General features: G+C 47.7%; 1 protein-coding gene across 5 annotated transcripts in view; it reads right to left on the bottom strand.

Annotated features, from left to right (window-relative positions):
- LOC147442268 (protein GAMETE EXPRESSED 2-like) overlaps positions 1-22,269 on the bottom strand; it is a 195,210-nt gene that overhangs the window by 8,868 nt on the left and 164,073 nt on the right. For all 5 annotated transcript variants that reach the window (XM_086528502.1, XM_086528497.1, XM_086528499.1 and 2 more), the window contains 2 exons: positions 15,528-15,760; positions 14,626-14,779 (listed from right to left, as the gene is read on the bottom strand). In XM_086528502.1, the coding sequence (XP_086384628.1) occupies positions 14,626-14,779; positions 15,528-15,760 (387 nt within the window). The remainder of the gene's footprint in view (positions 1-14,625; positions 14,780-15,527; positions 15,761-22,269) is intronic.

Genomic DNA, 22,269 nt, shown 5'->3' with positions numbered 1-22,269 from the left:
GGGTTCAGGAGGGGTTTTTCTACTCTTGACCATATCTTGACACTCAGAGCCATCATTGAGGAGGGTAGATCGCATGGGAGACGGATCTATTGTAGCTTTGTGGATTTCCGCAAAGCATTTGACATAGTGCCTAGAGCTAGATTGATGCGCAGATTACAGCAGGTTGGAGTACCCACAGAGCTCATTTGGGGGGTCATGGCATTATACAGGTCAGTAGTAGGGCAGGTACGCACCTCAGAGGGTCTATCCACACCGATTCACTCCACTATTGGGGTGAAGCAGGGCTGCCCGCTCTCTCCTACTCTATTTAATATGTATGTGGATGAGGTTTCTGACTACATTGAGAGAGATGGTGATAGAGGTGCACAGCTGGCAGGAACATGGATTCCATTATTGTTATATGCTGATGATATTGTGTTGATCTCCAACTCTCCGGAGGGGATGCAACGTCACTTAGATGCTTTGAATAGGTTTGCCCAAGAAAGTGGTTTGTCCGTCAACCTTGGTAAAACCAAGGTCATGGAATTTAATACCACCCCATAGTGGATCAGGAGGTCAGCCTCAGCATTCACATACGGCTAGGAGACTGTGGAGTATACAGATGCGTACACTTACCTCGGAGTGGTTTTTAGTGGGCCAGCATTTACATTGAGGAGGGCAGCAGAGACTAGACTGACCTGAGCCCATGCAGCATTGGGTAGATTGGAAAGGATGTGTTCACAGGTTCAGCTTCAGGAGCCTCGGACGAAGCTCTGGCTCTTTGACACTCTGGTGGCTTTTGCATTGCTTTATGAAGCTGAGATTTGGGGACCTTCATTAGATCATCACAGGAGGACAGGCCGCAGTGATGGATGGGGGGACATGGAGAAGCCTCTGGTCTCTATGATCTCGCGGCTCATTAGAGCCAAGGCCTCAGTACCACGTGCTGTTGTTCGAGCAGAGCTAGCGGCCCCCCCACTAGTGGTTGAGGCGCTCACCAGATCTGTCTCCTTCATACACCGCATGTGGGAACTTCCCAGAGACAGATATGCCCGTCTTGCACTTGAGTCCTCTCGACAGTTAGCCATGCAGGAGATACAACATGCTGGTATGGGGAGATGACATCATGGTTTCAGGCGCATGGGTTCAGCATAGACAGATTGCCTCCCTTCCAGTACTCACTGGATGCACCCTCTCTGACTCTTACACAATCCGAGACCACCAAGCTCATCCACCAGGACTTGACTCAGCTAGACACCAGGAGGACATGGATACAGCCAGCACAGGAGCTGGGCACGAAGATGGCTTTCTACAAAGAGCATCTCCTCCAGCTTACGGTTGATGGTTTTGTGACGAGGCCAAGATACATGGACACCAACTTGTCTCATGGGATACAATTATCGGCCAGATACGCACATCTTCACACCAGCTGCGGATCGAGACTAGGAGATACCGCGGACTACCAGTAGAGGCCAGGATATGCCCCCTGTGTGACATCAAGCCTGAGACAGAGTTGCACTATGCATGCCACTGCCCCATCTACTACGAGATACGAGGCCGCTTCCATTGCTTGTTCAGAGAGGGCTTTGGACCATTCTCCACAGTCATGCAGTACAAGGATCAGAGATGCTTGGGTTTGTTTTTGCTCGAGCTACGCACACACAGAGAGAGCCTGATGAGAGGAGAGGCTAGCCAGTCTTAGAGACAGATCACAGATTTCTTTAGAGCTGCCACTGGACACCCGGAGGAGTTACTACCACAGCAGAGCTCGTCATCTCACACCAGAGGCACACTGATCGACCGAGCGACTGAGCTGGAGAGATCCAAACGCCCACGACTACGGAGGACTACACAGCATCGGTGGAGGCTGCATCAGAGGATTCGGATCACTTTGGCTCGACATGCACGACGCCTGGTCAGACTACTGACCATGGAGGAGATTGATGAGATCCGCCAACGACCGATGCTGGATTCTTGTGATCTAGCTATCCCAGCTAGCTGCTTAGTTCACACCTAGTAGTTTAAGATTCCATAGTATTTTATTGTGACATTTTTCATTTCATTTTTGTCATCTTGTTACTCTGACTTTGTATCAGATCCACCACATTGTAACTTTCTGGTCTCATAGGTCACTTTGGCCTTTTGAAGACGTTAATATAACACTTCATTTCATTTCATTCCTCTCTCTCTCTCTCTCATGGGTCTCTCACTGTTTTTAGGGTCTCGCCACTTCTTCTTTGCTGTTTTTAGGGTTTCGAAATTGGCTTTTGGTTGTTTTAGGGTTTCGTCACAATTATTTTGCTGTTTTTAGGGTTTTAAAACTGTTTTTTAGGGTTTTGTCACTGTTTTTTACTGTTTTTTAGGGTTTTGACATCGTTTCCTCCTGTTTTTTAGGGGTTTGCCACTGTTTTTTGCTGTTTTTAAGGGTTTCAAATCTGTGTTTTGCTATTTTTTTAAGTTTCACAAGCGTCTCTTGCTGTTTTTTAGGGTTTCTTACATTTATTTGTTGTTTTAGACTCTCTTCTTCTTCTTCTCTCTCTCTCTCAATCATGGGAAGCGTCGAAGAAGTGCCAACGGCTTCCCTCACGTATAAGAAGATGCATCCCTCGCCGGCCGCCCACAAAGCCTCTTTCATGCGAACAGGGAAAATGATGTCGGCAATAGAGATGGAAATGAAAGAATGGACAAACAAAGTTAAAGAGTGGAGGAAGGAGAGGAGCACTATTCTTCAAAGATGGACCGAAGAAAGAGATGGCATGTGTAGGAGGATCGCTTCGCTCAAGGAGAAAGTGGTCATCCAAGATTCCATCATCCGAAATCTACAAGCAAAAAGTGGACAGCTCGAAGAAGGCGAAATTCAATCATCCATGATGGAAGAATTGAATACCCTGAGAGAAGAAATACGGGTTATCAAGGAAGGTGGTGTCACAAACTACTGATGTGTCAAAGCCTAAGGAATGGAGCCCACTTACAGATGCCGGCCGAGGGGCCTAAACCCTAAGAAGAACAAGTAATAGAGAAGAAGTCCTACCAACTTAAAATAAAGCAAGATCTGCCCACACACACAAATTGATGACGTGGCAGAATTCCAAAAATTGCGCTGACATGATGACGTGGCAGGTTGTATGGATTTCCACGTTTTGCGCTGGCTGATGACGTGGCAAGCTGTACGGATTTCCGTGATTTATGTTGGCAGCTTTTTGGCTTTGCTTTTGGACCAGATGCTTTTGAGTTTGAAGGCTTTTCACTATAACCTTCTTTTGGGGCCTAGGGCCTTTAAATATGAGATTAGGGCTCATTCTCTGGCATGCTTCCTAGAGAAGGTGCAGAGTCTGGAGTACTAGCTTGTACTATGTTGATGCAATACAAAGAAATACCGAAAGGGACGCCAAGGTTTCGGGCCAATACTCTCTGGGGTGGAATTCCACCACTCCGTGTCGCGTGTTGTCTTTCTCTTTCAGTTCAGTTGTTGTTGAAGTGCTAAAAGTCAGTTCAGTCTATTCTTTTCTATTGGCACGTGGTGCCCGTCTTGTGACAGGTGAGGAGAAGAAGCCATGGGGCGCGGTCATCTCTACAACACAAAAGAAAGTAGAGGAGGCAAAGAAATGGATTGAGGTTGCCAAGAAAGGGAAAGGTTAGGAAGTTCCTTGTACACCCACTCTTATTAACATGACCCTCGAAGACGAACAAAGGAGAAGGATGTGGGCTCTACATGTGAGGGTAACCGGCCTCAAGGACATAAACAATGTGGAAAAAGAGGTCACAAGCCTCACATCCATGATGGGGGTGGACAAGCCTTCAACACAAAGGCATGGAGAGTAGGCAAGAAGAGTGATGGCCCGGGAGAATCTTCGAAAGGGAGAGCTCTCATACTAGGATTCCCCTCCTTGGAAGAGAAGGACTTCTTGAGAGAGAGGCCTACTCTTAAGAAGACAGGTATTTTTCTTGGTGATGATCTCACTCTCTCACAACTTGCGTCTATGAGAGAGGTAATGCCAGAGATTACGGCGGCAAGGGAAAAGGGAAAGATGGCCTTTTACAGAGATGGTCGGGTGGTGATTGTAGAGCGGCGCTCTACATGACGGTGTGAGACCTATGGGACCACACTGAAGATGGCTACTTGGAATTGTAATGGATCTATAAGGTTGGACGTTGGTGCCTTTGAGGACAATTTCAGAGACAGGGACATTGTTTTCTTCTCAGAGACACATGAGGCCCCCAAACAGCTTATGCCACATGTGGTGGGATACACATGGGAGACAACCCAAAGGACAATTGCGAGTCTGAGCATGGGAGTAGAGGTTCAGGAGGAGTAGCAGTGCTATTTAGGGAGGAGTTACAACTACTACTACATATTGTACAGAGAGATGATCATGCTAGATACATGTGGGTGAGGCTGAGAGCTGACATAGGTCGATTTCTATACATTGCCATATGTTACTTCCCCCCCAGTACGTCTATATATGCTGCATCCAGAGGACAATCGCCTTTCTTTATACTAGATAATGATATATGGGAGTTTTCTAGGGATGTTGATATCATCCTCCTAGAGGACTTCAATGCTCGAAAGAGAAACTCTCAGACAGTCTTCTCAACACTTCAGATGAGACGCTTAGAGAGCTGGATGTGGGTGAGTTGGGGCTTGACAGATGCTCACATGACAGAGAGTAGACGGAGTATGGGAAATACCTCACGGAGATGACGACTGCACATGGGTTAGCAAGGTTGTACCAATACGTACGTGTGGAACCGTACTGTACGGTACGTCCGTATTGATCCGTACAGTACGCGTATGGATCGTACAGTACGATGATTTTTTAATTAAAAAAATTTAAAGCCCTTTTAGGCTACTGGACTCTCGATATCGATTTGAAGCATTGTTTCTACAGTTCTGAGTTTATTGTCAGCAGCTTACCTTTTGTTCAATTGCTTCATGCTTGAAGGTTTGTCATTGTTCTGAGTTCTCTTGTCTTCAATGTATATTGTTTCTTGAAGGTTGGTACTTGTTTGAAGTTAAGTGAATCTCTAGTGGATAATGTGTGTAGTAATGTGTCCCCAAGTACTTTGCATGATATAGATTGGTTAATCCTCTAACGAGGAAAATAAAATTTTCTTAAATTTCCTCTCATTTATTATTTTTTTTACAAAGGTACGTATTTTTACGCACCTAAAAAATTTATCCATACAGCACGACGTACAGTACGTACAGTCACGACCCGTATAGTACGTATGGTACAACCTTGTGGGTTAGCCATACTTAATGGCTTACAGCGATTTCCTGGAGCAGCCGGTTTCACATGCTTTCCACACAGACACGGGGCCAGTACAGTGGACTATGTTATGGCACGACCGAGTTTTATTCCTTGTATTCAAGATTTCATAGTGGGAGCTAGACGAGTGGGCATAGCAATGGATCATGCACTTTTGACATTTTCTGTTTCATTTCAGTATAGAACAGCCCAAACATCAGAAGGTAGGTAACATACCCATTATTTAATTACACCAGAGACTGACTCAGTTTATACAGAGGAGATCTATAGCCATCTATGCACAGCTGGTCCTGGACTCTCAATGGAGGAGTGCGCCACTTTACTGACTGAGATACTGCATGGTGCAACATCAGAGGCACACCCACACACTCAGTCTGTTCGGAGGCGATATTCTAGGAGCATGCCCCAGAATAGTTGGTATCATGAGGAGTGCAAGAGATGAGAGCCCAGCTTCAGAGGGATCTTCTTTTAGGAGTCATGACTTACAGACAATCTCGGATTGCTTCCCGACGCCCTGTGCGACGAAAGAAATGAGCTTACTTAGCCCAGATGGAGCGAGACTTGTATCAGTTGTTCTTGAGTAGAGACTCAGGAGAGGCATGGCAATTCTTTCATGAGCACTCCCCTCCCCCAATGATTACTTCTCCTAATGTGTGGGGCCAGTATGCCTCCTTGTTATATACGGTTCCTGGACAGGACCCCCTTCCAGATCCTACAAAGCCATGCCCACCTACCAGCACCTTCTTTACCACTGAGATGGTAAAGAGAGCCATTGACAGGATGAGGACCAGTAGGGCATATGATCATGATGGTCTAGTAGCAGAGCACTTTACTCATGCTAGAGATACGTTGGTAGAGGTTCTTGCAGTGTTGTTCAATCCTGCCATGTGTGAGGGGTTACCTGAGACTTGGAGATTGTCTACTATTGTGCCTATCTTCAAAGCAGGTGATCCTACAGAGCCTGGGAATTACCGCACTATTATGGTTGGGCACACATTGGCACGGTTGTATGCATCCATTCTTGAGTAGCAGTTGAGTAATTGCGCAAAGGGTGAGGGTGGACGAACAAAGGGCCACGCCGGTTTCAGGAGAGGCTTCTCCACTCTTGATCATATTCTGAAACTCAGAACCATCATTGAGGAGGGCAGGTCACACGGGAGACAGATTTATTGTAGCTTTGTGGATTTCCGCAAAGCATTTGACATGGTACCGAGAGCTCGATTGATGTGTAGACTGCAGGAGATGGGGGTGCCCATAGTGTTGATTTGGGGGATTATGGCTCTATACAGATCAATGATGGGACATGTACGCACTCCGGAGGGGATATCTGATTTAGTTCACTCCACCATTGGGGTGAAACAGGGTTGCCCATTGTCTCCTACTCTATTTGGTATGTATGTTGATGAGGTGTCTGATTACATTGACAGAGAGGGTGATAGAGGTGCCCAGCTGGCAGAGACGTGGATCCCATTGTTGTTATATGTTGATGATATTGTGTTGATCTCTGACTCACGAAAGAGTATGCAGCGATAGTTGGATGCATTACACAAATTTTGCAGAGGATAGTGGATTGTCTGTAAACCTTGGTAAAACCAAGGTTATGGTGTTTAACATCACACCACAGTGCATCAGGAGATCAGCACCGACTTTCACATATGGTCAAGAGATTGTAGAGTATACACATGCATACACTTACCTTGGGGTTGTCTTCACTGGGCCGAGGTTCTCTATGGGGAGAGCAGCAGAGACTAGACGGACTAGAGCTTTTGCGGCCATGGGAGGCTTGGAGAGGATGTGTTCGCAGGTTCAGTTCCAGGAACCTCGGAGAAAGTTATGGCTCTTTGATACCTTAGTAGCCTCAGCTATGTTGTATGGGGTGCAAACATGGGGACCTTCTGTAGGCTAGGATGGTTGGAGACGTATGGAGAGGCCCTTCGTATCTATGATCTCTTGACTGATCAAAGCCAAGGCCTCCGTACCCCACACTATCATTCGAGCAGAGCTAACTGCCCCTCCTATGGAGATTGAGGCACTTACCAGATCAGTCTCCTTTGTGCACAGCTTGTGGGATACTACTAGAGACAAATATGCTAGAGACAAATATGCTAGACTGGCCCTTGAGTCTTCCAGACAGTTAGCTCTTCAAGGGGACACTTCATGCTGGTATCCACAGCTGACATCATGGTTTCAGACGCATGGTTTCACCATGGACATGCTTCCCCCTTTCCAGTACTCTCTTCAAGCACCCTCGATGTCTCTTACACGGGTGGAGATTACTAGACTCATTCGTCAGGACCTGATCCTGCTGGATACCAGGAGGACATGGGACAGAGGACGGTTGGACTGCTTGCTTGGTTTGGGGCCACAACGCTGACATACATCACATACTTTTACATAGGCAATTGCATCTCGAAAAATATAGGGCCACCATAAGCCACACTGTAGAATCTTCTGAGTAGTAATATGACCAGGGTAATGGCCACCCGTGGGACCACTATGGGCATCCTCCAAAATAAACTCCACTTCATGAGGGGAGACACACAGCCTCAGAACACCATCCTGTCCTGACTTGTATAGCTGGCCCCCAATTAGTGTGAATGGCCTAGCCTTCAACAATAGTCGTCGTTTCTGCAGTGGAGAAGCGTTTTCTGGGTACACGCCAGTAGAAAGTAGATGCAAAACATCGACGTACCATTCCAGAGTGGTATCCACCTTAAAGAGGCTGCTATCTGGAAAGTCGTCTGCAATCCCTGTTGCTTCTTCACCCATGTGAATGCGAGAGAGGTGGTCAGCAAGGACATGATGTTTGCCGGGCCTGAGTACCACTTCAAAATCAAATTCTTGAAATAGGAGTAGCCATCGCCATACTCGACCTGCAACTTGCGGCTTGTTGAGCAGATAGCGCAGGGCATGGTGATCAGTAATTACTGTGAAGTGGACCGCTAATAAATAATGCTGAAATTTTTGCAGAGCATACACAATAGCTAAACCTTCCCTTTCTATGGTGCTAATGTTGCGTTCTGCCTTGGTGAGTAGGCGACTTGCATAGTGAACAGGGCGATCCAGGTTGTACTCCTTACTAGGCTGAGTCAGCACAACACCCACAGCCAATTGACTGGCATCAGTATGCACATGAAAAGGGAGAGACCAATCGGGAGCTACTAGGATAGGCGCTTCAGTTAGGCGTTTTTTGAGACATGCAAAAGCTTTAGCCTCTGGATTCGACCATTGAAAGGGAACAGTAGCACTGGTTAGGCGTGTTAGGGGCTGAGCCACCTGCGCATACATGCGTATAAACCTGTGATGATAGCCTGTGTGACCTACAAAGCTCTGCACCCCTTTTGGGTTGATGGGAGGTGGTAACTTCAAGATTGCCACAATCTTCTCTGGTCAGGTGCTAACCCTTGAGTAGACACCACATGGCCTAGCAGTGTGCCCTCAGTGACCAAAAAATGGCATTTGTTAGGATTTAGCTTTAGGCGTGCCTCTCCGCACCGGAGGAAGATAGCAGAGACCTGAGAGAGGTGTTCCTCTAGATTTTCCACTGGGGTTGAACATTGAGTACCTGAGAAGGTCGAAAAATCGTCCATGAAGATGCGAAGATGATCCGTAAGCAGAGGACAAAAGATGAGATATACCGCCCGATTAAAAGAAGGTGAAGCGTTTTTCAACCCAAAAAACATCCTAGTATAGATAAAAATACCCCACGGAGTCACAAAGGCCGTTTTCAGCTGATCACTTGGATGGATGCCCAACTGATTGTATCCACTAAACCCATCCATGAAACTGTACAAAACATGCCCTGCTACGTTCTCGAGCACACGCTCAGTGAAAGGTGTGGGGAAACCATCTCGGATAGTTACCTTATTCAGCACGCGGTAATCTACGCACACACGAATTTTATTTGACTGCTTCTTAGGCGCTATCACCATGGGTGATAACCACTCAGAGTGCTCCACAGGTACAATGATCCTGTCTCTTGCATTTTTTCGAGCTCTAACTTGACAGCCTCTGCATACTTTGGGTTGAGCTTATAAGCTCGACCTCTGACAAGCTTAGCCCCTTCAACCAAGGGGATAGTGTGGAGACCCATTTCTGGTGGGATCCCTTCCAAATCCTTGTAGGACCAAGCAAAAACATCCTTAAAAGAGTGAATAAAAGAAACTACCTGATCAAGTAATGCGGGATGCTCCCATAACCAAGCTGCTAAGAGGACCGACTGAGGGTCGTCAAGGTCGCCCAGGTTGACTTTTTTGACAAGGTCAGGAGGTGTACTAGTGGAGGGTACTTCAGAAGTTGAGGACTGAGCTGCCTCTTGGAGCTTTGAGACTTCATGTGCTGGTGTTTATTCGATTTGAAACTCCGCATACTCTTCTTGTAACCATCCTGGTGGAAGCTCCTCGAAGGGTAAATCTTTAGACACAGGCATGATCGAGTGCTTTTGAGGGGGCGGGGTGTCCGACCTGGGAGATGCTAGAGGGAGGGGGAGATCACAAGCGAGTTCATGCAGAGGAGATTTTTCCCCCTTCCGTGATGTGTTATAGGTTCCTTGAGGCTGAGAGCTTCCATAGGAGGATCATCTGAATCATGAGAATTTGGGGCTGACACACTACTGACTTCTTCGATTGGTCCACTATCTGGTGTAGGACTAGGGACATTTATGTCCGCCTGAGTAGTTGGGAGAGAGTGTCACCGGCACAGGTGAGTTTTGAATAGAGACAACATAGCATGGCATCGAGGCAGTAGCTTCCAACCACTGCAGCAGGTCTTCGTCAGACACGTCAGGTGGGATGGGCTGCTCAGGGTCGGGGTTGGACTGTACTGACAATGAACCGTGATGAACCACGGGATCCATACCTCCTTCGAGCTGAATTGATTGCATGGGGGAGCCAGGAGTATGTATCCACATGGCGTCATTTCCCCAATCATGCAGTGCCTTAGTATGCCGCAACCATGGTCTACCAATCAACAACAGAAATCCTCCCTCCACCTGAGGAAGACTGACCACCACGAAATCTAAGCTAAATGTGAAGCCTTGTACCATCAACGGCACCTTCTCTACTATGTCCACAGGGTAGACTATCCTCTGGTCTACCAATGTAACAGTGAATGGTGCAGGGCGGGTAGGCTGCAGGCCTAAGACCAACATAGTAAATTCTGGCATCAAATTGATCCCAAATCCACTATCCACTATGATGCCTGAGAATTGATGCACAAGAATAGACACAGTGAGACGAGGACTTTTGTAGTTGGTGAGGGGAGCAGCTGGATATGAAATCATATAGGACTCCAAGGGCTGCACAGGTAGGTGCCCGCCACTAGGCGCTGCACCCGGGTACAGAGACTGGATGATGGAAAGGGTGTCACTCCTAAAATTTTCATCAAGTCGAAGCATGTCGTACAGTGACACTTGCTGAAAAGTGTTTTTCAAGATAGACTCTGATGTGGGCTTGTTTCCTTTGATTAGATCTTGCTCTGGTATCTTGAGCTTCTGTAAGTCCTCTACTGCTTCCATGAAAGCACCATCAATATCTAATAGAAGCGAGGTAGGTTGGCTCTTGACACTACCTGCTGGTTTGTCAGCTACTACTGGAGTTTGACTCATTTGTGTGACAGGAGATGGAAAGAATGGACCGCTAGGGAGGCTGAGGCCAAGAGCAGCTCTCAGTGCCCGTGTGAGCACACCAGCCGGCTCTTCCACTTGCTTCGACCCATCTTGAGAGGCAACTACAAGCGTGGAAGGCGGGGCCTGTGGAATGGAGTTTACTGTGATTAGGTTAAGCTTTGGAAATGTAAACTCCTGCTGGTTCTGGCTTGGGCTTGCAGATGTGGACGCTCGTTGTTTTTGGCAATCCTTACTATAGTGATCCTTAGCTTCAGGGCAATGTTGGCAAGGAGGGGACCCTTCTGGTAAGGGACATTTGCTCTGATAGTGTCCATACTCCCCGCACTTGTAGCACAAAATTGGCCTATTTGAGGGGCGAGGTGGTCTCGGCCCTTGCTGCATGGGGCCGGATGCTGATGTGTAGAAGCTTTGGGGAGCTGAAGGAGTACTAGCATGATAAAAGCTGGGGGATGTAAAGTTGTTGTGCATACCTTGCATAGGAGGTGTTGTCAGTAGAGGTGGCATCGGGTTTTGATGGCTATATGGTGCCACCATGTTTGATGCAGGTGCTAGCCCTTGTTGGAGAGACGGACCTAGACTTTGTTGTATCTGCCGTAATCCCTTGATATAATAGCAATCCTTGTCTTCATGCCCAGACTTCTCGCAGAAGTGGCAAGAGCTCGAAGGGGACAGTCTTGCAGAGGATATCCTGGAGAGCGACACGAGCTGCACCATACCATAGCTTTAGTCTCCTGTTGAGACCGAAGCTCTCTTGATTTGATCCAAAGCCTCTAGATGTGGGGGTTTCTCCTGGCGAAGAGAGATATTTTTCTCCTCTTGAAGAGCGGGTTGTAGTTTTAGGGCTTCAAGTTCTCTACGCAAAGAAGTCAATGGATCAGCAGGACTTTCCGAAAACACAGAGGGGTTCTCTATGTGAGAGGAGTTGTTGAACAGCTTCATAGCCCCCTCTATCCTAGTAGCAGCTACGATGAACTTCTCCAAAGTGGCGTCGGGTCGAAGACTCGCTCGAAGTTTTTGCTGCGATGTTTTGGGAAGCGCCTTCTCCACCCACTTCTTAACCATGAATTCGTCATGAATTCGCCGGGTTCCTGGGGAAGCTTGGCAACCAGAGACTTGGTCTTGGTCATAAGCTCTGCAAGAGTCTCCTCTGGCTGGAGCACCATGTTGGCCAACTCATCCAACACCTTCTCCTGGTAGTCGCCTGGCCTGAAAGCTACACAGAACTGTTGTCTTAAGGCTGTCCAAGTTGCAAAATGATTCTCTGCAAACTGGCTGTACCATTTGTCTGCTAAGCCATCCAAGGTGGATGGAAAGAGTACCAAATAAGCATCTTCCTTGTTAAGACCACGACCCCTACAAAGAGATACAAACCTCCTTGCATGGTCATCAGCATCTTCTGAAGAGAGTCCTTTGAATGTAGGGAACTTGATGTTTACCTTGGCCAAAACGCTAGCCAACGGCTCTATGGCCCCTTGCTGAGCGTGTTGCTCAATAGCCCGTTGTAGCAGAATAGGAGAGAGCTTTACTGGAGAAGGTGATCTGGAAGAGGTGGAACCGGATGGAGGAATGGGTGATGTCGTATGTGGAGGTATGGGTGATGAGGTTGATGGACTTCTACTAGGTACCAAGGGTCGTCTTCTGTTGTAGTACTTCAGAGGGCTTAGTAGTGCGCTTTGACGCTCGGCTGACCGCCTTGTATGTGTCATGCAGTGACCAACAATCCAACCTCACTTTGGCCAAGAAAACCTGTACTGGTTGAAGACAAGTCTAGACTCAGGTTGGACCAGGGACAAGGAGGGTCTAGACCAGGGACGAGGACTGATTGGACTCGGCTAGAGAGACCAGACCAATTGGACCAATTGGACCAGTGCGAGATAGGACCAGACCAGATGCACCAGTTGAAATGGACCAGGGCGAGAGAGGAATTCACCACCACGCTACACAGTGCCAGGCAAAGTAGGTGAATCTAGATAAACCCAACTAGCTTCAAGAGTTGCACTTCACAGAGAGTGAGACTTCAGTTGAGGTCCCACCGTGATCGCCAAAATGAGAGCACCTGTAGCGCAGATAGTGTGTCGTGCTCTCTACAGTGGGTGCTCCTCAGTGCAATGTGCGTGACAATCTCACTCAAAACGGGCTGGAAACAGGAAACAATAGACAACAACACTCACAGACACAACAGCAACAACAACAGTAGACCACACAAATGACTCGACTATCTCAAAGAACTGATACAGACTCTGGCGTGGCAGTACACTCAGCTCCAGCCCAGGACTCTCAGGTACAATGGGGGTGTCGAGGCTCAGATGTGCAGGGAGAGTGAAGAAGTGCCCTGTGTGCAAAAGATAATCCCCTAATAATGCCAAACCACTACTCATATGTACAACCATAAAGAGCCACCAACGGCTCATAAATGTCAGCCAACTAAGTCTATCCCGAAACTGAATGGTGGTGACCTGGCCACGATGTCCACTAGACCACCGTCCGTAGACCACCGTCCGTATCCTGCCACGTGTCACTGTCCAGCCCAGAGAGTCCATCCGGTGTGAACCAGACCAGAACAACTGTACCAACTGTCTGTCCTATGAAAGTGACATTGTAGCCCTGCTACAGCGGCTCAGGTTCATGTATGTGGGAATTAACCTAGGGCGGGGCCGCCCTGGGCCAGCCCGAGGACCGCAATCTCAGCAAACTTCGGCTGCGTGCTGCGGCTACCTCGATCGCACATTGGAGACTGTCGTTGGCTGAAAATGTATCCTTTGTTGTGCTCTGCGACATGAGCTCAACACACCTCAAACCCCCTACAGTCTATGGGATGCGAGGCAAAAAAGTTCTCAGCTGGACCGTGCCATCCACCAGCTCACTGGCCCCGTTGGTGCCCCACTCAAGTGTCCAGGTCCCCATCCACTGATGGGTGGCGTTGCATGGTGTCCCCATGCAAGGCAGGCATGCCGAGTCCATCTTGAGGGGGAGCACTCCTGTTATCAGACCTCAACTTGCCTCAACCCGTCAGTGCCAAACCAAGGAGTGAGTACGAGGAAAAATGTGTCAGGACTATGGTTCATCATATGTCATCCCCAATTGAGTCCATTGGGACACCACGGATAGCCAAGCCACAGAGCCAAGATCGGGCCATGCAGCCTGAGGCCAGCCGAGCCTCAACAGTGGGCAGGGGCCCTAAATGAACTAGGCTGAACAAAAGGTTCCCAAGTAGTGCGTGGTCTGCAAAGTCAGAAGCATAGTTGCGAGCAGTCGAAAGGGCTGAAGTAACAATGCACTGCAGCAGCTGTATGTGAAGGTAAAAGGGCAAGGATGCTGAAGATGCAACCACAGCAAGTGGCAAGTAGTGGCAGGATGGGTGGGCAATGCAGCCAGTAAGTAGCGAGAGGTTAATGGCAGGCGGCAGCGAAAGTTTCCAGAGTGCAGCCGGTGGGTGTGGGGATGCTGCCAATAGGGATAGCTAGCGGGCAGCAGCAGTATTACGCAGGCAACAATCAGTGGGCTTTAGTGAGCCTATCAGGGTAAAGAGAAGCTATCAATGTCTAGCAGGGCAAGGAGGTACTGAATAATGTATTGAGCGTTGTCAATCTAATCAGGGACCTTGCTAGTCCTACATGACCATTTCTAAGAGAATATATATAAACATGTTCACAAGAACCTATAGGCATACCAATTAAGCAGATCCCTTTCAGCTTTGTATTCACTGTATTATGTTGTGTAAACAATTAAGTTGCACTTTTGAGTACTTACTATATAGAGTTTGCAACGGCATCGGTTTGATGAACACAAGAATTAGCTGCTTCTCAACAGACAAAGGATTATTTTCAGTTGAGCACATGCTATCCATGCCACTGTGTCCCAGGTCATTAGCCTTAATAAGTAGAGTAGTGCTATCAACCGTGCCCTGCAAAATACATGAGAAGAAATTGTGAAGTAACTAAATGATGTTATGGATAACAGTTATACAAGATAATCTCTTACATTAATCCTAAAGAGAAAAAAACATATGGCAACCTTTTTGACATAATAAGACTCACTAAAGATTAAATAGTTGATTAAATGCATTGTGTTTCTTTTAGTCTATGTCAAGGACAACGACAGGTGCTTTCCATCCTGCAACCATCCATACTTACCTTCATACGGCCCAATTTATCGCAAGCATATAAAGTCAATCGGAGACGATGAGAATGTTACATTATATTTTGATGGATCAAACCAGTCTCTCTCACTTTCTAGCAATCACTTGAAAGAAGAGTGCTGGTAATATCAGAGTGTGCAAGCTTCCAAAATCCCAGTTATATCTGCTGCAAGGATTGTGATTTTCTGCACTTGGTGGGCAAGACTTGCTTCTGGCTCTGATGTGTCTCCCTAAAAGACAAAAGGGAGACAGGTTTGCATGAATAGGAATCAGATCCCTATCATATAATGGGGAAGCCTGGAAAGGATGACATTAAAGGCAATCAAATTTGCACCTCCTTTTAACTTACTTAGTAAGCCTTTAAATCCGCTTGACCCTTTTATTGGTAAAAGACTCTTTAGAACGCAATGCCGTAATCAATGGCTTTTCGTAGACATACTGTTAATATGTGAATGGGAAGGAAATTTTGTGAAGGAACATGATACAATATTAATAAAATGACTTCAAAGCTTACATTATATCTCAATTCCTGTAAGGCATTGTTGCATTCTTCTAAAGTGGCTCGAAACTTTATCCCTTGTGCTTGCGTAGTAAATACATGATTCTCAAAGACAGCTGTTGGAAGGGGGCTCCAATGGTAGCTGTCTTCGTGCCTGACTTCTGTACTGCTTGTTCTATTTTCTGGTAGAGTTAAAATTAGACTCCCTTCTTCCACCTGAATGAGAATTTCAAGTTGACTGGTGTCATCTGCTCAAAAAAGTAGCTAAGAAGATGTCAAAATGTAAAATAGAGTCATCATGTCAACTCTAGTAGTATGTTACTACCAACAATGTTTTACCTTCAAACTTCTAATTCATGACACGTTCCAATTTTTTCACAATACTTATGTTGGAGTTGTAATTTTAGATACTTCAGCCCTTTTCTGATCACAACATACTAGAACTGACATTTTATACCATGCCTACCTGTAGCGCCGATAGTGTGTTGTGCTCTCTACAGTGGGTGCTCCTCAGTGCAATGTGCGTGACATCTCACTCAAAAAAAAAAAAGAAAACAAAGGAAACAATAGATAACAGCTGATCAACACAGAGACACAACAGCAGACCAGAACATAAGGACTCGACTAACTCAAAGAGCCGATACAGACTCTCGCGTGGCAGCACACTCAGCTCCAGCCCAGAACTCACAGGTACAATGGGGTGTCGAGGCTCAAATGTGCAGGGATAGTGCAGACGTGCTGTGTGTATAGACTCGCTACTCTAGACGACGACGATGGACCATATATGAAGAAGATCCACCAACGGCTCATAAATGTCAGCCACCTAAGTCGATCTACAAACTGAGTGATGGTGGTGACCTGGCCACGATGTCCACTAGACCACCGTTCGTATCCCTGCCACGGACTCTCTGCTAGCCCAGAGAGTCCGTCCAGTGTGAACCAGACCAGACCAACTGTACTAACTATGTGTCCTGTGAAAGTGACACTATAGCTTGGTACAGGTTGCCCGCCACAAGACGCTCACCGTCTCGGTGAGAGGAATACTAAAATTGTGAAAGAGAACCACTACGTACCGCATCCGTACATCTTTTGTGATGCAGGTTTTAGGCCCAACCATGACCTTACATGCCTCAAAAGTGGAGTTAAAACACTGCACTGCTTGCAAACACCTCAAGCCTTTGAATAAGCCAGAACCCATATGATTGCATAGTCCAAGAATCCCCATTGGCAAAACAGAATGAGGCTCCACAGCAAAGAGATATGCTTGGTTTGGATCCAACGCATCTTTATCCTCCATAACCATAGTGAGAGAAAAATGACCTGGTCCATGCTTGCAGATGAACCTTGCATCTTTCTGCAACAACACTCTTCGCCAAAAGAGGGATCACCATAAGCCCGAGTAACACCGCAAATAAGGTTAAGCTCCATAGTGATTGCAGAACAAAAAGCATTAACAAAGGATGACAACCAGGTGAATGCTTGAAAGCCACAAGGAAACAGCGGCTCTTCAGCTTGCTAGTCTGCTCCGATCGAATTACATAAACTTGCTCTCCCCCTTTGTGTCGCTCTCCATCTCCTGTGAACAAGGAAAGAAAGCCAGAGGGCCGCTTGATTGTTAAATTATAGAAGGTCTCCGTCTCCTCAAGCTGAAGACAAGAGCCTACACACTGTGAAAGTACCCGGGGGAGAGGGTGAGGAGCAGCAGCAAAGGGATTTTTTCAGGCCATGTATGGCAGGTGCGAGGGGTGGGTAGGGGGCGAGAGCTGTGGGCAGGGGACGAGGTGGCACTAGGTAGGGGCGAGGGCTGGGGAGGGGGACTAGGGGTGGGTAGGGGGCGAGACGGCACTAAGTAGGGGCGAGGCCTGGGTAGGGGGGAAGATGGCACTAGGTAGGGGCGAGGCTTGGGTAGGGGGTGCGAGGGGTGGGTAGGGGAAAGGGTGAGTGGTAGGAGGACGACGGGTAGGTAGGGGCGAGCGTGAGTGGTAGGGGGATGAGGGGTGGGTAGGGGGTGTGGGTAGGGGCGAGGGGTGGGTAGGGGGTGAGATGGGAGAAGATAGGGGCGAGGGGTAGAAAGGGTAGGGGCGAGGGCAGAGGGAGAGGGTGGGTTAAGGGGGGGGGTTGTGACTAGGGGGCGACGGTAGGGACAGGGTGGGTAGGGGCGAGGGCAAAGGGAAGGGGTGGGTAGGGAGGGCGAGGGCATGGAGGGGGTGCGTAGGGTCGAGGGCAAAGGGGGGGGGGAGGGCTGGTGAGGGGGAACTAGGGGCGAGGGTAGGGAGAGAGAGAGGGGTAGTGAAAGGTGAGGCTGGAATGACATGGAGGCAGAGAGATATCATGAGCATGAGCAGGAAATTTATCAGGTTTGAAATCAACATCTTTTTGGTTGTATCCCGTCTTGAGGAAGCTCTGTGAAGGGAGTTCGCTAGACACAGAGGAGAGCTTTGTTCTGGTCGGAGAAGCAGACATTAGGGCTGATGGTGAAGGGGGGTGAACTCCTGTAGAGGGGATTTCATTCCGCTTCTATAATTCTTCATAGGCTCACCAAATTCAAAGGCTTCCACCAAAGGCGCATCTGGAGTAGCTTCTGTGACCTTCAACCTTTGAGCTGGCTCATTAGGTTTAGTTACTGTGGAAACATTGGAAGAGGGTGTACCTTCAAGCAAACAGTGAATCGAGACTCCAAAACAGGGCATAGATTTGGTAGCATCCAACCACTCCAATAGATCATCTGACCCGTTAGGTGGAGGTGGAGTAGGCTGTTCCAATTCAAGGTTGGTTGCTAGGGACAAAGAACTATGTTGCACGACGGGATCCATGCGTCCTTCTAGGCGAATGGGTTGCATCGGGGAGCCAGGAGTATGTATCCACATGGCATCGTTTCCCCAATCATGAAGTGCTTTAGTGTGTCGCAGCCATGGTCTACCAATGAGCAAGGGAAATCCGCCCTCAACCTATGGAAGACGAATCACAACAAAATCCAAACTAAAAGTGAAATCTTGTACCTCTGCAGAGGAACCTTTTCCACTATGCCCACAAGGTATATTGTCCTCTGGTCGGCCAATGTTACTGTAAAGAGGACAGATTGAGTAGGCTGCAGGCCTAAAGCCATCATATTGAACTCGGGCATCATATTAATGCAAGATCCACCATCCACAATTACTCCTGAAAATTGTTGCCCCAAGACGGACACGGTGAGACGAGGGCTTTTATAATCCGTGAGGGGAGCAGCGTGATAGGATATCGTATAGGACTCGGATGGTTGCACTGGGAGGTGCCCGCCACTAGGACCTGCTCCGGGATAAAGTGATTGAATAATTGTGAGCGTGTCACTTTGAAAACTCGCATCTAGCCACAGCATGTCATAGAGCGACACTTGGTGAAAAGTGTTCTTCAAGATTGTCTCCGTTGTAGGCTTTTCTTTTTCTTCCAGTGGCTTTTCTGGTACCTTGATCTGCTTCCAAGAAGGCTTCATCAATATCGAAGAGCAAAGATTTGGATTCTTTCTTGTCACTGACTAAGGGCTTGGCGCCAGCTGGAGGCAGAGTATCCACTGTTGGGAGAATGTGTGGGGGAGTTAAACGTATTGGAATACTAAGACCGAGAGCGGCTCTCTGGGCCCGGGTGAGGACGCCCGTTGGCTCCTCTACCAACTGCGACTTCTCTTGAGTGGTAACCACATGGGCGGAAGGGGATGGTTGAGGAGTGGTGCTAACTGCTATCAAATTGAGTTTGGGAAAGGTAAACTCATTTTGGCTTTGACTTGGGTTCGCAGTCGTGGATGCACGAAGTTTAGAACAATCTTTACTGTAGTGATCCTTCGTTTCAGGGCAATGATGGCACGGAGGGGACCCTTCGGGCAGAGGGCATTTGCTTTGGTAATGACCATATCCCCCGCATCTCTAGCACAAAATGGGCCGATTCATTGGGTGAGTCGAAGGACGAGGTGGTCCTTGCTCCTGGTGCATGGAGTTGGAGGTGAAGACATAGAAGCTGTGAGGTGGTGAGAGAGCATGGGTGTGATAAAAGCTCTGAGAGGGAAAAGTACTCTGCATACCTTGCATAGGAGGGGCTGACAATAAAGGTGGCATGTGGTGTGGATGGCCACAAGGAGAAACCATGTTAGATGCAGGTGCTGGCCCTTGTTGAAGAGTAGGACCAAGACTTTGTTTTATTTGTCACAATCCCTTGAGGTAGTAGCAGTCCTTGTCCTCATGCCCAGACTTTTCGCAGAAGTGGCAATAAGCCCGAAGGGGACAGTCCTATGGAGGGTGTCCTGGAGAGCGACACGAGCTGCACCATACCATAGCCTTAGTCTCCTGTTGAGACCGAAGCTCTTCTAGCTCTCTCTTGATTTGATCCAAAGCCTCGTGAAGTGAGGGCTTCTCCTGTCTAAGAGAGATTGATTTCTCCTCTTGGAGAGCGCGTTGTGGTTTTAGGGCTTCAAGTTCCTTACGTAAAGAAGTCAAAGGGTCAGATGGACTCTCCAAGAGTACAGAGGCAGTCTCTACCTGAGAAGAGTCGGTAAACAGCTTCCTTGCACCCTCTATCCTGTAGCAGCCGCAACAAACTCCTCCAAGGTGGCATCAAGTCGGAGATTCTCTCTCAGTTTTTGCTGAGAAGTCTTTGGAAGAGCCTTCTCTACCCATTTCTTGACCATGAACTCACCTGGTTGTTGAGGAAGCTTGGCGACCAGAGACTTTGTTCGGGTCATGAGTTCTACAAAAGTCTCTTTGGGTTGAAGCATCAGGTTGGCCAACTCATCCAGAATCCTTTCTTGAAAGTTCCCTGGTCTGAAAGTTTCACAAAACTGTTGTCGTAAAGCTGCCCAAGTTGAAAAGTAGTTCTCTGCAAACTGACTGTACCACTTGTCTGCTAAACCATCCAATGTTGATGGGAACAACACCAAATAAGCATCTTCTCTATTAAGACCACGACCTCTACAGAGAGATACAAACCTCCTTGCATGGTCATCTGCATCTTCACAGGAGAGTCCCTTGAAAGTAGGAAACTTGATGTTTACCTTGGCCAAAACACTGGTCAACGCCTCCATGGCCGCTTGCTCAAGAGCCCGTTGCTCAATAGCTTGCTGTAACAAAATGGGAGAGAGCTTTATTGGGGAAGGTGACCTGGAAGATGTAGAACCAGCTGGAGGAATGGATGATGCCGTATGTCGAGGTATGGGTGATGAGGTTGGTGGACTTCTACTAGGTACCAAGGGTTGACGTCTTCTGTTGTAGTGCTTCAGAGGACTCAGTTGTGCGCTTTGACGCTCTAATGACCGCCTTGTATGTGTCATGCAGTGACCATAAATCCAACCAAGCTTTGGGCAACAAGACCCGTAACTTGATGAACACTGGTCTAGACTCTACTAGACCAGGGAAAGTGACTAGACCACCTTGCTGGACCAGGGACGAGTAAGGACTAGACCAGGGACGAGGAAGGACTAGAACAAGGACGAGGAAGGCCTAGACCAAGGACGAGGAAGGCCTAGAGCAGGACGAGAGCTGGTTGGACCACGACGAGAGAGGATCAGACCAGCAGGCTGCACAGTGCAAGGCAAAGTAGGCAAAGCTAGGTAAAAGCCAGCTAGCTCCTCGATTTGTATCTCAACAGAGAGTAAGACTTCAGTTTAGGTCCCACCGGGTGTGCCAAAAATCAGAGCACCTGTAGCGCGGATAGTGTGTCGTGCTCTCTAGAGTGGATGCTCCTGAGTGCAATGTGCGTGACATCTCACCAGGATAGTTTTCGTACGACGTACGGAACGTCTCGTTCCGTACTGCAAATCACGTATTGTCCCGTTCATTTAGTACGTTCTGTACGATCAGATTTTAAGTGGCTGTCTATAGCCGTTGGCAGCTCTTGACTGTTGACCAAGGGCCATTGAGGACAACTTTTGGGACCGTTTTGAAGCGCCAATTCAAGCACTTAAGCCACATTGGATTCTATGTGCTAGGGCTCCACTTCTCTATGCTCTCCCTCTCTCCCACGCTCTCCCTCTCTCATCAAGAGTTATCATCCATGCTCTCCCCCTCTCATGCTCTAGCCTCTTCCTATTTAAGCAATGCCTCTCCATCTTGTTCTCCAACACTTCCAAGCTCTCAATGCTCTTGCTGCTCAATGCTCTCATGTTCTAGCTCTCAAGTGACAAGCTCTAGAGACTAGAGTCTTGCCTCTCCATCTTCTCTCCATTAGGTCTCTCCCTCTCAAGCTTGCATTGAAGATCTCATAATGTCAAGTTTCTTTAAGTGTAAAGTTTAAACCAAAGGGCCTAAGCCTTAGACGTAAGAATTATTTGTTTTTTTATTTTGAACGTACGTAACGTCATCGTACATCTTAATTTTGTTTAGTTCGTTTAGTACCGCACATCATCGTACATGAAAACGTACGGGACCGTACGAGACCACTATGCATCTCACTCAAAACAGAATGAAAACAAAGGAAACAATAGATAACAGTTGATCAACACAGAGACACAACAGCAGACCAGAACATAAGGACTCGACTAACTCAAAGAACTGATACAGACTCTGGCGTGGCAGCACACTCAGCTCCAGCCCAGAACTCACAGGTACAATGGAGTGTCGAGGTTCAAATGTGCAGGGATAGTGCAGACATGCTGTGTGTATAGACTCGCCACTCTAGACAACGAGAATGGACCATATATGAAGAAGATCCACCAACGGCTCATAAATGTCAGCCACCTAAGTCTATCTCCAAACTGAGTGGTGGTGGTGACCTCGCCACGATGTCCACTATACCA

The sequence above is a fragment of the Adiantum capillus-veneris genome, chromosome 14 (assembly GCF_014529385.1).
Source record: "Adiantum capillus-veneris isolate H3 chromosome 14, ASM1452938v2, whole genome shotgun sequence".
NCBI classification, from domain to species: Eukaryota; Viridiplantae; Streptophyta; class Polypodiopsida; order Polypodiales; family Pteridaceae; genus Adiantum; species Adiantum capillus-veneris.
The sequence above is the reverse complement of the archived record's forward strand: the minus strand, read 5'-3'. Positions and strand labels throughout refer to the sequence as shown.